Consider the following 16,294-nt stretch of genomic DNA (forward strand, 5'->3'; position numbering starts at 1 on the left):
ATTAGCATTGATGAAAACACTTTAAAAGAGGCAGCTACTCGGCTCTCAATTTGCCTTTTTTTTTTTCGGCAGCACAGATAGTATTTAAATTGAATTTTCAGGGCTATATGTCAATTTTTATTTTCCACTACCTCATATCTACATATGACTAACCAGGAGAAAATCAAGTACAACATAGTAATATTCAACACTGACAGGTGCAGAAGCACACAGGATCAGAAACAATGGAGACATTCCAAATCTTCCTGATACCATGCTCTATGGTTTGTTTCAGTATTTTCTGTCACTGGATGGTAGCACACAGTTGCAGCACAGTACCTACCCATATTTAGCAGCCAAACTTTCTATTTTACACTTTGTATAAAGTACAAATTTCAGCTTGCCTACAACTGCATTACTTAAAGCTAGATGTCTAGTGTTCTCTAGAATCTTCTAGAGATTCTTTTAGAGAAGGTGGCACCAGAAGGTAATTTGTAACCTTACCAGAAACTTGGTGGGAGAAGGCAATTTGTTTTACTACTGGGGGAATATCCCACTCCATTAACTAAAGAGGCAGCCTAGGAAACTAGCTTTGGCTCGAAGCCAACTTACAGCTTGCTAATTTGAGCTGCAGAGAGTCTAACTCCAGGTACCCCTGTTTAAATGTCTAAATGTGAAATTTCTCAATCTTTCACAGCAGTGCACATTAATAACACTTTGCAGTGTGCAAAGAGAAGCATGAGAACATCAGTCGGCTACAAGAATCTGCAACATTTCCTCCGGAGCTCTGCTGGCAGTATAACTAAATCATAACCTAAATATATAAACCATAACCTAAATCACTAGGCTTTGTAAATTCTACCCACTGTACCCTGAAGGCCCTTGCCTGCTCAGTAAGACAAAAGATGAATGTAAGAGCTGTGAAGCAGCTGAGGCAAAAGGGCCCATCAGGAACCAATTAATACAAATACTTAGGATGTGAGTAGAATTACATAAGACAATTAGTTCAGAAAGATCACTCTCAGTCCACAGGAGAACCAAAGGAGGAATAGTTTCTCTCTCAATATCTGACAACAGTATCAGTTGAAAACAAGAGAATTTGGATGGAAAAGACTTTAATCTTCCTTAACCTGCTCAAGGTTCACAGATTTTTGCAGAGCCTAGCTTCAGAATTGGATAATTACTCTTATATCGGTGCAGTAATACAGCAACATATTATCAGATGAAAACACTTGTGAAACAGGTAACACTGCCTGAAAATTTGAAAAATAAATACAATCAAGATGAGAGTTAAAAATCAAATTTTAAGCACCAAAAGACAAAGACTGAATATTCTGGTTGAGTTTTGTCTTTCATACTTCTTCAAAGCAATGAGAGAATGGTTTTACCTTATACTTTTCAGAAAAATTAGTCTAACAGTAAATAGAAGAAAACTAGAAAATTCTGTGACACACGAATACAGAATTTTTCTTTGTTTTTCTTTTTCATTAAAGTATTTGAATAAAACTATACACTTACCACTGACATGCAAATTTCTCACTGTCTATTTCTACTATTCCTGGTGGTGGAGCAACATGTGGTGCTGTCCTAGAGGCTGTAGAGAATGTGGGGAAGAAAAAAACAAACTTGATGAAATGGTTTTTTTTATTCTTGAATGAAGCACTTCATGACTGCCACTGGTACAGTTTCTCCTGTGTCTGTCAGCAAGGATACATCCAGCTAAGGCAAGTCACAAAGGCGCGCTAAGCAGACTACAGATCTGCACCACAATTTACCGAAGTGAAGCCAGGCGCGCCAGTGCCACAGTCACTGAAGGCTATCAAGAGGTGTGCACCTCGTGAACAACTGCCTTCAGATTCATGACCACGATCTCAGTACTTTTAGAGGACTGAGCATGATTTTAAAGTGGGACAATACTCCACCAAAACAGGCACAAATACACAGCAATTATTTTTCCAGTTGATGCAAATACAATGCAAAGGATGTTGTTGCAATGCTACATCAGTTCCTCCAACTCACTCTTGTTCACCCCCTTAGTTACACTCTTTTCCAATCACTTTTGCTGTGGTATCTGCATCTGTTCTGGAAACCACACTTAGACATGCAAGCCAGTGTCTGTTGCAATGGTTCTTTCTCACTAAGTTCCTAACAACAGTCACGATTTGGTTCACATAACAAGAAGCCACTAGCAGCTTCAACAGAGGTATGATTTGAAGTGTCTATCTCATCTCTGCAATTCTATCAAATACTGGATGTTACTGCCCAATAATAGGGTAAAACACAATATAAATGAACCTTCAATTCTCTGCAAATTGTGGGAACAATCTAGAATGGATACTTCTTCTTTCCACTCAGTAAGTTAAAATAAGGAATGTACGTAACTTTCAGAAATTTTCAGATTAGCAATCGAAAAATATAAAGATTCTTTCAAAGCTTGTTTCACAACAGCTTTGGCTGACATAGGTTTATATTTGCTTTGTGAACAAATGTTTGAAAAAGATACCATATGTTATGCATAATGCTACATTTACTTATGTAAATTAATCCAAAATCTAGAGAAGACAAAAATTATACATGCCATACAGGAAATTTTGTAGAAGAATATGTTCTCTTGCTGTGATACTAACCTGGGACACCTGTTGCATGGGCCTGTGAAGAACCATGATCCATTACCTGTGGTCTAACATCAAGTATTCCTTGCTGGCTAACACACTGATGTTCAATGAGTTTTACAGCAGTAAGTGCATCAGGTCCAAACATCTGGATGTCCATAGAAACCAGACATACTAATGTATCTGAAGTATTAAATGTAAAACCAACAATAATATTAGAACAAGATGAACGCTGTTGAGACATACTGATTTGCTTTAAAATTGCCATGTGTTGAAAGAAAACAAGTCCCTGCACGCTTCTGTAGATTTTTTTTTTTAACACACTTTATGGCATAAAAAAATACCCCAGAATTTTTAGCTTCCTTAGTTTTAGCACCATCAACTTCTTGAGGACACAAAAAATAAATTTAATAAATTCCACCCCCAAGCTGCACACAGACACATGCAAGCCACATTTTTAACTACTGAACATGACATTCTTAAGTCTTCCTTCCTATATAAGGGAGAGTAACAATTGATTTTGCTTCTCCCTTACCTATGCTCTTCTCTACTTTAGCAATCTTTGAGCAAGCCACTTCTCCCATTTCTGTGAGCATGTATAGCACCTCAAGTGCTGAGATTACAAGCAGCACATCTGGTAGCGTGAGATGACATATGATCTCTTTATAGGATTCTTGATCCACATATTCACAAATTAGGACACCATTATCTTCAGCCTTACAAAGATTCGCCAAGATTTCCATGCCTGAAGAAAAAATACAAAATAGTTTTAAACAGCAATAATTACAATTCTAATGAAACGACAAGAATAGCTAGAGTTCTTACCTCTCATTTTTAAAAATCTATCCCTTGACATGAGGCATTTTGTAACTGTGTGAAACATTAGATGAGTAGTTTTGAAATCAACAGGATCCAAAAGAAGCTAATGAGAAAGAAAAAAAATTACTAACACTATCCATATAGTGCTAATGGCCAAATCCTTAACTTGCATATCAAAATATTCCTGTTTAAATGCAGCACATATAAATTAAATTTGTGTTCATAAAAACAGAACCTTGTCAGCTGTTGATCGTTGCTAGCATTTTGACCCCCCTCCTCCTTTTCTGCTCTGAAGCAGTAGTCTAATTTACACTTTCCAGTGCTCAGAATAAGGAAAATAACTTTATTCTCAGGCAGTCAACAGTAAACACAATGTATTTTAATATCCAACAAAGACCAAAACTTGAGTAAGAACAAATATTCCTTCCCAAGTGCTATCACAGTCATTCATTCTGTTTCTATCTAGTTCTGCTTCTCAATTAGAGCTCTCAGACATAAGTAACATTCTTTCTTATTTAGAAGCAGCTGGGCACATGGTAAATGAAAACACCACCTTTTTTTTCAAAATACAGCAGTGAACCAATACTTCCAGTCTCATTCTCTGATAGTACCCGTTTTACTTAAATTCATACGTTATATTTCAAAATATAAGGACTATCCGAACATATATAAAATACCTATAAAATCCATATAATTTATCTGCAAAATAACATGACATACTGAAATAGTGTATTTTATAACATTCAAACCTCTGAAAAGAAAAAGATGCCTCATGTGATTCTGGCAGTATATCCAGTGGTATATGACTAGCTTACACAAAGTACAGTACACAGGGCATAAATAAAACTCTCTACAGCCCTCTGACACATAAGTTGTATTTTAGTTTTGGTTCTTGTTTTCAAATTGCTATTTACAAATTCAGATATTAATTTATTTCCTTTTGCATCCAATGATAAAGGAATAAAAATCATTTAATTAACACTGAAGTAATGCTTTTATCAAATTATATTGGAACTGTTCTGTTTCAAAGCACGTTACCTCTGCTGCAATATTTCCCAGCGTGTCCAGCCCCAACTGCCGTAGAGAAATAAAGTGACTATGAGCAGAGAGTAGCAGGAACCGAAGACAAGTACGATTAGCTGCCAAAAGTTTAACATTTCCCTCTTCAAAAGAAAGATTTCGTAAAATCACTGCGATCTGGAGTACCCGCTGCCCTTCAATATCATTAATGCCCAATTTGCGAGGTGGATGAAATAAGGATTCCCAAATCCATTCTTCCGATGGAATATCTACAAAGTAAACAAATAAATTTTAGTCCTTCCTTTGTTGTATTTACCAACAGGTATGTATTAAGATAATCAAGATGTCTCACCTTGAGATTTGCTTCTGTCAGAAATTAGATCACGAACTTCAATATCCTCAACAATATCCTTCCAAAACTGAAGAAAGAATTAAAAAAACTTAATTTCTAGAGGATATTTCTTTAAATATTAATTATTTTTATGTCCATTACATTAAAATATTGAAATCATATTAAAGTAATTGTTCTTTAAAAATGTCCTAGTACCTTGATTCATCTGATAGTAATCAGAGGCAGTGATACACAATATGTTCAGTATTTTACATTAAGAAACTCTTCCCTTCAAGCACCAGAAGTATGTGTTCATGATCAACCAACACTACCCACAGAAGTGCTTTGCTGAAGCACATACTGAAACTTTATGGCCAGCTTTCCATAAGCAATTAGAAATACAGCAATTTTAAGTAGGATAAAAGTACAGTTCATCCTCCTTTACCTCCTACAAACAGTGAACTCCTAAAGCAGAAGAAGGTGACTCCTCTCAATTTTAGTAGATATTAGACTCCTACTACAAGTTTCTTTCTGGAAAGACTTTTTAAAGTGCTGCTGTATTGCACATCATCATAGAACAATGAAAAGAGAGAAACAACCACCACCATCATGAAAAATGCTTATAAATATAACCAAAGCAGACTGGAATTCAAATTACATTAGAAATATATGGCCTGATCTGCAAATGGTTGTTTGTTGCCAGTCCTGCTGAAATTCAAGAAGTAATCAAGGGATTAAGGTTTGCAAGCTAATAAAAATACACATTGTGAGGTATAATAATATAAAAATATATAAAGATATGTGCATTCTAGTGTGCATATAAAAAAAAAACAAACACCTTCCGTTGACTAATAAAAATTTGACCATCTTTTTTACTCACTAAAGAAATACAGCTCCTCTTTTGGTTGTAATCACAGAATAAAACCACTAATAAATCTGGATAAAAAGGGAAGGAAGTACAACCAGTTGAACAGCAGGAGAAATTTTGCTATGCAAAAGTAATTACTAAATTACAGCACTCAGACCAAGCTTGACACTACTATTTTCTTGAAAAATACAATACTACAGATTTTCTAAATTGGAAGGAAATGCAATGTCGCTAAATGGTGTCCAAGTACTGTTTAGTAAAGACCTGAACAGAAAGGATTATTACCTTGTTTTAGCAAAGACAAGAACAGCCTGAAAGAAGTCTAACTCCTTACTGTTTGTTACAAAAAGATTTTTTTAACTAATACTGAGGCTCTCGTGAAGAGTCAGAAGACCAAGGCATGCAAAATGAACTTCATTTTAAGTGGCCTTTACTATTAGAGAAGGATATTATTTAAGGAAGAGGCTTCAGCTTTTTATTTTAAAAAGCACATAGAAATATTTGTCTGGAAACATACCAGTCAGTACTTTTCTTTAGGATGTCCCTTTTGGAAAACCAATGAACACAGTAAGCCTTCACATTTCACTGCCACTGCCACTTAAAAGAAAAACCTCAAACGCTATTTTACAGATCAGTTTTTTAATTAGTTAAGGATTAAAAAAATAAATGAATATTGAACAGATATATTGGAAGTCTTCAACTTGAATCTCTTTGAAAAAGGCCAAAGTCAATAACAATACACTGTTAAAACTGCTGTCACACATCAGAACAGCATCATCACATTTTGCCAGTTAAATCCTCCAATAATCCACATTTTGCCACCTCAGTGTATAGTTTAAAATTAAACATTAAAAACCTCTGGCAACATAAAATCATAAGGAAGGAAATTTTTCTATCTAGAAAGCAAATCACCCTGGACATGTTCTCAAAGGGGTGGAAAATGAGGACTAAATTCTTTCTGCAGATGAAGATGCTACAGACACTGCTAAAGATAAAGCCTCCAAATGCTATGGCTAAAGATGAAGACAGGAATACATTGTTGGAAAACTGTACATCTCACCTAAAACTTGCAGAATAAACAGATCCATGACAGTTGCTTGAACAACTGAGAAAGTCTCCCCTTCATAAAGAAGCAGTCTGTCAAACAGTGCTAGTTGTCAACTCAGATGAGATTATCTTTTTCAGAACATAGCTCCTTTCTGTAAGTTAAAATGATATACACCAAGGCACCAAATAAAGTGTGCTTAGACATAACTGTTATTCTTCAAATTGCTTTATTATACAGTCGTGCTGCGAGCATAAGATGCTAACCTCTCCAAGCAGAGAATTTTTGCCTCAGGACTGTCTACAGCATACAAACAAACCCTGTCACCTACACGAAGCACACCAGAACTGTGCGTCCCCCACAGCCTCAGTTCTTCTGAGTCCTAGAGATCTGGAAAGGCTCTTAAATCTCTAAGGAAGAGAACCTGCGGGATAGGACACGAATACACAGACAATATGATTTCAAAGACAACAATTTAAGACAGTATTTTTTTTCCTCTCAGCTGTTTATTTCTACATACAGAAGCACTGTGAATGATAATGCTCAGCAAGAACACTGCTTTACCTGCAGAAGTGTCCCAGAGTTTTTTGCTTGCTCAGAACTGTAGGTTTGTATTCTCAAAGCCAGCATCTGTCACTGGTGTTTCAGCAACCACGAAATACCTACTGAGGCACCAAACCAGGCTTCCTGTGAGCACTTTGCAGATTAAAATTTTGAACATCCTGCAAAAGCTCCAGCATTATCACCAAAGAACTGAGAAATATTATCCTACATCCTCCACTGAACAACCAGTAACTTAAATACCTTATTGGTAAGTAATGTGTTCAGAATTCCAAGCAGCTAAGAGACAAACTATTTTGTGTGGCATTTAATGCACATATTTCAGAGATGGGCTGCTAACTATAAAGGGGGCAGGATTTCCCAGGACTTTAGCCATTGACAAGCACGCAACAATGAATGTACAGACAGAAGCCTGATATGCGTGTATCGCTGTACTGAGCTTCAGAATACTCAAAAGCCTTACCAGAGATGGCTGAGGTGAGTTCCCAGCCACAGAAAGTGGCACCTGTCTGCAATTATTATAACAACGTAGAACAGCTTTCCCTTTGATTCCAACAAGCCATCTTCTAGCAGGCACAATTACATATGAGAGTTAAATAACTCCCTCAGAAAAGTTGCTGTTCCATTCAGCCAATGACAAAACTGCTTGAAGCAATACTCTTGTGCACAGCACATACAGTCATGCAGGGAATTTTAAAAAGTGCAGTCAGCCTGGCCTATGACAGTCAAAGTCTCAATCAAATTATCAGGCATAAAATTAGGTCGTCCAAACACTAAACAAAAATATAAAATAATAATTGAGAGATGCTAGGACAAACAGATTTCAGTTGACACCTACACAGACAATAATGCAGAATTAAAACTGAATATGAATTCTGTATCTTTCACTCAGACAACAGACATCAAGAAACCCAAAGCAGATTCCAGGATTTTCCAGAAGGTAAATCATACTTTCCATTCCCTAACTGGTTACAAATTCCCTTGCAACACAGTAGGGAAAAACCAGCAATAAAAAAAGAATTGCACTTTGTTCTAAAAGTTATCCTCTGTGATTCTGGTGAAGTACAGTTTCCGTATCTCAGAACTATCCTCACACTACAGTGATCTCCATCTTGTCATTCTGCACATTCTAAGGGTGTTCAGGCGTCTTAAGCTGAGTCTGCAGTCTCTATTCCTTTCAAGAGCTGGCCTGAATCACTTTCTTGTTTGCATTTAAGCAGACTGCTTTGATTGCTCTCAGCCCACTCAAAAATTGGTTTCTGCCTAAGTGGGAAAGATCCCCCAAAAGGATGGGGGTGGGCAGCAAATGACAAGGCGGAAAACAGAACTAAATAACTTACATACAATGTTCTTGGCCTATGTGTTACATGGCAACAAGGCAAAACACGACAATTTATTTTTTTTTGCCCAGAGGGAAGGCAGAAGTGGAAAATGATTATTCAAGTTAAGCTTTCTGGGCATTGTTTTGAAAAACACAAAGCACAAAGGCAAGAAAAAATCAGTTTAGCATCACAAGCAGTTATTTATTCCCTACTAGAAGGACAATCTGATACTACATATCAAAAAAAATAAACAAGACAGGATGAAAAAGTCAAGGTTTTTATCAATTGTTATTCCTACATATACATATTTATATCATGGTAACACATTGGTAATAGAAACATAAAGCTAAAACGTGGAAGCAACCAAATAATGCTTGACCACACGACATCCACATGCTAAGAGATGGTGGACAAAGGTAAAGAACTCGATTCACATTCACAATCTGATTACTGTCAGTAGCCAAATTCCTTTGGAAAAAAGATGCAAAGGATTATACAGAATTCACTGGAAATCAGATCAACCAAATTACTGTCCATAAAAACAACGGACATTTGAGTTCACAAAACATACAATGTAGCAACAGTATGACTACTTATTGTCCAAGAAAAATACAAGAGCAACTGGAGTCAAGTCAGCTTGACAGATCACTGTGAGAGACAAGAAAAGTAATGTTTGCCAAGTATTTCAGGTATTTAAGTGCATAAGGATCTCTCAACACTATCTGAAAAAGATTCAGAGAATAAATGCACAGTAAAGTATTTTAAATTTATACAAAAAAGAAAGAGTTGGACAACAAAATAAGAAATTCACAAAATAAAAAAGGAAACCAGAGAAGTGAAGCATTATGCAAAATAAAAAGGCAGAAAAGCTGCATAAATGTGGATTTTGGAACCCTACAGCTAGAGGAGGCCTCAAGAAGTCCAAGAACACGAAATCCAAATCCTTAAATTGAAGTAAACAGAAGCGAATAGTGCATGAAGAAATGTAATGCAATTATTCATACACTACACATCAGACAGTGGGCAGCTGCTGGAGACATAGAAGAAATACCTGGAAAAACAGCTAAATCTATCCAATTATAAACATGCTATATAAACAAATCACTCTTGAAAGCGAACTACACTCACAAGTGAACCTTGGTAGCACGAGGAAATTCAAAGCTAAGTGAAACAGTTAAAAATGGGAAAGCTTCCAGAGTAGATGAGAGAACATCTGAGCAGGATGCCCTCAGAGCTTGTGGATGGGACAACAAAACAAACAAGAAATACTGGCTAAATGCCAGTTGTTCTAATCCTTAAGTAAGGACATGCAGTCATTCCAAGTAACTAGAGATTTAAGCTTATTGACAGCACCAGGAAGAATGGGAAGAGGGAAGAACGCCACAAATTACCATAGATATAAGAGGTAATAGCAGGTTCAACTTAAATGATACTCAAACTCAGACACTTAATGGAACAAGTTCACTGACTAGTAAAAACATTTGATGCAGTTTAAAGGGAAGCTCTGTAGAAAGTGAGAAAATACATAATGCTGCAGATAAGATTATTACAGAAAATATGTAATGCTGCAGGTAAGAATATTACAAATTTTTCTACCAGTTTTTTATAATGAAATAAGAATTGGGGGTGGGGGGAAGAAAGAAAAGTAACTGAAGTTTAGTATCAAGAAACACATTTTTCATCTTCACCTTCAGTGAAGTAGTAGTGATACTGGAGGACACAACTAAATAGGCAAGGTCCTTTGCTCATGAATATGACACTACCAAATGTAATGTTGAAAGACTCTAAGTCAAAATTAGAGAACAGCAGAATATAATATCAAAGAACTGGTGCTGAAACAATTTACAAATTTTTTACAGTAAAATTCAAGACTTGACTGAATACCAAACAACAAACAGTATTGTGTAGATATCTAAGGGTGGGAGAAATACAAACAGTGATGCTGTACCACTCCACATGCAAAGATACAGAATGAAGAGAAAAACAGTGAAGAAAAACACATATCCATTTTTCCTTACTGAAAACTAATTTTAAAATTATAATATTATTAAGAGACTAAAAATAAAATCAAGCTTGTTTTAAGCAAACATTAAAAACTTCCACAAAACATTTTGGTATAAGTACATAATTCTAAAATTACCCCCAGTATCAATTCAATTCCTATTAGTTTACAATTCATGTGTTTAAGGAATTGCTTCTTCACCCTCCTTTCTATGTATCTCTAACATTTGTGTGTTCATGCCATTGCTATACTTCAATTCGTAATTCTGCATTTTTTCCTCTCCCACTTAAAAATTTGTTTCCACTTTCCTATTTGCACAAATTTCTAATCTGCTGCCATTATAGAAGAGAAATGAACTGCAATTATAACCTTACAAAATCAAGAAACAAATAACTGGCAGTAAAATGAAGAAAAAAATTAATTTAAAATGATAATGTGAACAGTGAAAGGAGGGACACTTATTCAACAGCCGTTCTATTACCTTAAAGCTGTAAAAGAATATTAGAAAAAAAATAAACAAAACCAGATACATAAATCTCTATGCTGACAGCCAAATATCTCTCTCTTACGTCACAAAGTTCCCATAACGCTTCCCCCGATTCCCACTTTGACACAGTCACAGCTGCAATACAAAATAAATTACTCCTAGTAGTAGAGTCAAACAAACGCTTTCAGTGAGATGCTCTGAAAAATCTGCATTCTTGCCATCTAAACACTTTTAGATCTGGTCTTAGTTTCCAACACGCTTTCAGAGTATTTCTGACTTGCTTTCAGTAGTATTTCACTACATGTGCTTTCAGCAGTATTTCACTACATGTGGTACTATACACATTGTAATGTCCAAAAAATAGATCTTGGAGAGCATCCAAGTTTCTTATTAGTAAACCTTATTGCAGTTACAGTGATTCTACTTAACACTTGGTTAAAAACATTAGTAAGAATCACCTGCCCTTATCACAATTATTTAAGTTTATATAATTAATGAACATATAATAAATTAGAATTCTGTGTAATTTTAAATGTTTACATATCTAAACATGGTGCTTGTTGCTGCTCTAGATCAGCAACAGTCTGTGACAGTTTAGGGTGAAGTCAACACAGAAGTGCTAAGTGCTTTAAAAAAAACCCAAACAAACCAGAACACAGCCTACAGTACTTTTGGATATATTTTTTTCAATGGAAAAAGGAAATGAAGATTATGAAGCACCACTTTTTTTTACACTTAGGTTCAGTACATTTGGATCACGTTTTCAAGTCCATATACCAAAAATATGAGAGTTTAGCTTTTTTGTTCTTAAGTTTACTTAAGAAATTTTGATTAGGGAATCTATTCACTAGTATTTCAGCAACACTACTATGGTCCAGCTTGTTCCCAAACCGAGTTACATAAAAATAGAACAAAGTACACATGGAAAAAGCTCCTGACAAATATTGCTCTGTAATACTGCTCAGATATTTCAGTATATGAAACAACTATGGAATTGAACAGAAACCTAGCTTCCTAAGGCACTCAGCAGACTATCTCATTACATTTTTACTTAATAAAAAGCACAAACTATCAAAATATATTTTAATCTAGCTGTCTTCTATTTTAGCCACATAAATTATGACCTGTAATTTAATTTATGGCAATTGTGTATCATAGTAAATATGCTGAAATGTCAATCTCTTTTGGTTATATTTCATGCTGTCATTCACCTCAAAATGTTCATCTAGAATATATAAGCATTTATACAAAGAAACGTTAGTTTTATTTTTACCTCATTTCATTACTTGTATAGTAGCTCATGCCCTCTACTGGAAAGATAAAAAAGCCTTGTGCAAAAAGTTTAACTGAAACAAACCTGCAACATGGCTAACCTATTCAAATATTTCTCCTATGCTCCTTATGCTATGGTCTTAGTTTTCATAATCCAAAACATTTCTTTACTGATCATGGCAGCTTAAAAAAAAAAAAAAAGGCATTGCTACCCCTTGTTAAATATGTTACCAATTTTCTTTTCATCACACCTATTAGCTTTCTTATAAAAAGAAACATGAAAACCTTTATTCATTTGCCTACGTTTTTTTTCTTAATACATTTCTTCCTTCTTATCCAAGCATTTTAAGACAACTGTGATTTAGTGTCCTATTATATTTAAATCAAAGGAATAAAGTTGAGAGTAATTTTAAAGACATGTGCTAGTGTATCTTAGAACTTTCAATCTTTTTAAAGAATTTGATACCCACCATGTGCAGTTCAAAATTATTTTAATAATTTTTAAATTACCTTAACAAAATCTCTATCAGTTTTCTCCTTCCATTCTTCTCCAAATACAGCAGAAAATGATCCTAAAGCTTTAAGCACAAAAAGCAGAATTTAGTAAAATAAAAAATGAACAATTTTTTACTTTTTCCTAATCCATAAACTAAATAAAGATTCAACAACACTATAGACTCTTCCAGTGTTTCCTTTTTATTCTAAAAAATACTGCATAAACCAACTGAAATTTCTCTTGTTACTTAATCAACAGCTACTGCAGTTTTACAGTTTAAATTGAGAGTAAGGAGTTCATAAGTAATGGGCTTGCTCATGAACCCTTTTTAAAAAAAACACATGGGAACTTTTCCAGATCTTTTTTCCAGGAGTCAAGATGACTGCTCTATTTTCACCCTGACATCAACAACTGCTTTCCACGTGCACTGTGTAAGCACAAACACTACTGTAGTAATTAAACAAATTCCCACTTGTTTTCTAAAAAATCTTAACAGCAGTAAGATTTTGACAGCACTCAGTTGAAAGTCAGTATTTAACCAGGATGAGTAACGGATGTTCTTGACTGTTTGATGGAGCCACTGCCACAACTTTTCTAATTACCACTCCTTGAAAGCAGCAAAGACTCAGTCAATGTGACTCAGATGCTGAATCAATCCAAAAATAAACTCTTGTCTTGCAATAATTCTGTAATGAACTAATGACACGTTTAAGTTTCACTTTTTGAGTCATAATATTTTATTGTTTTGAAAAAAAAAAGGCTACAAATCTCAATTCCAAGACCACATCATCTTATAATTTATAGAATCCAAACCAAGGCTTATGCAGCTCTCAAACTGAACATACTATATACCCCCAAGCCCCTGGGGTTGCACCATCATCTGCAATCGAACTGTTACCTCAAGGGGAGGAGGAGAGGAAGCCGATGAAATATTTTACCTAGAAGCACTACATTTTAAATAATAATGCTAAAACTTTAATTATAGACAAGAAAAATCTAAAACTTGTATTAAATTAATAAGCTATTGTTCATTGATACCTGGAATTATTGTGACAGTATTTTCAAACTACCTGAATCTACTAATTAGAGATTTCATTTAATCATCAAATCTCACAGATTTACCTTCATTATTTATAATATAAAAGCACGTAAGTATTTCAAATCAAAGTTTCATGCTTTCTTTCCCCCATGTGTCCCAATTAGTCCTCCTAATGCTGCTAGGACACATCTCTGGATTTATCCAGAAGACATAATCACATAAGGTAAAAATGAAGTTTTCCCCAGGGAATGGAAGAAGTGAACCCACTACATGCTCATCACTCCTCTCAGCTTTACCTCAAATATTTTTCAATATAAGAAACACTAATATAGACAAGCTCTAGAATAAATCTGTGCTCAAAGTTCAAGTTAAGAACTCCAGAAAACACTGTCTACCTTTGCAACATCCAAAAAAATCATTAAATAGTACCATAAAATTTGATTAAATTATTTGAAAATTCCTAAATCCACAGAACGTCTATGAAGAAAACAGGGGAGTGATGGTAAACCCAAAAATCTAGAAAGCAAGCATTCTGAAATCACTGACATGCAGGACTAAGTTTCCCTTTAGCTTCCTTTCAAATGTTTTCCTTCAAAAATTCGTGTGACTGGACAAGGTGCAAACACCAAATGTTTGTACCACGATCTAACGGTACCAGAAGGGCACGTGTACAAACTGGAAGAGCAGAGGGAAGCCGAAGGACACCAATGTAATCCCGGGGACAACTAATGCTACAAATCATTATGTAAAAACGCTAACGACTGAAAAAACCCAAACAAACAGTACACAGTGGCTAACACTGGTTCTTCCCCAGAACTTTAAAATAGAATCTTTGACATACCATACTATGTTTATGCTTACACATGCAAAGTAGATTGATAATCAAACAGACATGATAATCAATACTATCAGACTTAATTATGCTTAGCTGAAAAGGTTCCTTTGAGCAATTTCTTATTGTGGCAATTTCTGAAATTCAATATAAAAAAACCCCCAACCAATAAAACCAAACCAAACAAACAAACATATCCCCCCAAACAAACAAACATATCCCCCCAAAAAGCACATAAAACCTGTAAATACTTCCTCAGCACCTCAAGACGAGAGCTATGCTGTTATGATTTTACGATAGTTTAGGTTAACTTATTTTTTGTCTGCCCCCTCTCCTGACAGAAAGACAAACAAACAATTAACAAGGAATAATTTGGCATGGAGGCCACACTGAAAAAATATGAGAAGAATTTATTTCACATACTGTAGTATTTTGATGGAATAGACTCTTATAAATTTTTCGTGCTAACACATTCATTAATTCTGAAAATCAGATTAGAGGTTTTTATCTCATGAGTTTTATATTCTGAATTTTACTGTAGTTGAATGTGTAGTGAAGTATCAGGATAAAAATTTTAGCAAGTCATTGTTTTCAGACTTTTCAATTTTAAATTTGCAGATTTTTAAATTTGCGACTGATATTAGAAAAGAATTATGAAATCAGCATGGTCCTACGAATTCAGAAGGAAGTAGTAATACACTATAAACAGATGGAGATCCAATGCTATTAATTCAGCATCCTGAACAGTTAAACCCTATCAACAAAAAGCTAATTCTTACATTTCACTAAACTGTTAAATAATTCTTTTAAATTACCAAACTGAAAAGGTATTTGTAATGCCTGATAAAACCTGTAATTGTGAAGAAGGTAAAAAGAAAAAGTAGATATAAGTATATTACAGTGATATAAGCTATTAACATTTTAATTATCAAGGATTGTGAAAGATCCTACCACTGGTGACTCTTTCTGTTGCAAAAATGTTGTTACATACTTACTGTCATCAAACACCCCAGCATTTGCAAGCAGTAAAGTGATGATTTTAGGGTCCTTTTCAAGCTGCATAACATGCTTGCTTTCATTTGAAAGAAGAGTACACACATTAATTGCAAAGTCCACTTCATTTGGGAGTCCAGATAACAGTGAAAGCACCAATTTATTATAGTCATTTGGTGAGTTTAAGTCCATAGACAGCCCGTAGCTTTGACGAAGATAATCTAAATAAGAAAAAAACCCAAGCAAATAACATTTTCACAGCTAAACGAATTACACTGAGATAATACATTAAGCAATACTACTATGAATAAAACTTTTTTAGAAGTTTATAAATAAAGTATTGTGGTTTTTAACAAATTTTTACAGTATTCAATGTACAATTTTTTCAATTAGTCTTAGGCCAAAATGTGGACACACACTCTACTTTGTTGTGTACCTTTCTAGTTATATATTAATTCCATCATCATTTCCAGAACACAATACTGTAGCATGTTCTCCCAAAGAAAAGCTTTGAAAACACAGGTTTTAATTAAAGCAGAATAGAATTGTAATACAATTTGGAGTCAATTTGTATGCAACGAATTGCACACCCATTCCACAGAGCCCACCAGCTTCT

The 16,294-nt window shown here is 34.8% G+C and overlaps 1 protein-coding gene across 1 annotated transcript in view; it reads right to left on the minus strand.

Moving 5' to 3' along the window:
* The window catches only part of ARID2 (AT-rich interaction domain 2), a 103,399-nt gene that overhangs the window by 29,250 nt on the left and 57,855 nt on the right, over positions 1-16,294 (minus strand). The window contains exons 5-12 of the mRNA XM_051795736.1: positions 15,681-15,899; positions 12,829-12,896; positions 4,783-4,849; positions 4,449-4,699; positions 3,417-3,513; positions 3,127-3,336; positions 2,607-2,774; positions 1,498-1,573 (exon numbers count right to left, since the gene is read on the minus strand). Of these exons, the coding sequence (XP_051651696.1) occupies positions 1,498-1,573; positions 2,607-2,774; positions 3,127-3,336; positions 3,417-3,513; positions 4,449-4,699; positions 4,783-4,849; positions 12,829-12,896; positions 15,681-15,899 (1,156 nt within the window). The remainder of the gene's footprint in view (positions 1-1,497; positions 1,574-2,606; positions 2,775-3,126; positions 3,337-3,416; positions 3,514-4,448; positions 4,700-4,782; positions 4,850-12,828; positions 12,897-15,680; positions 15,900-16,294) is intronic.

Source organism: Manacus candei, unplaced genomic scaffold (assembly GCF_025592945.1).
Source record: "Manacus candei isolate 608988 ecotype Guabito, Panama unplaced genomic scaffold, ASM2559294v1 h1tg000043l, whole genome shotgun sequence".
Classification (NCBI taxonomy): Eukaryota; Metazoa; Chordata; class Aves; order Passeriformes; family Pipridae; genus Manacus; species Manacus candei.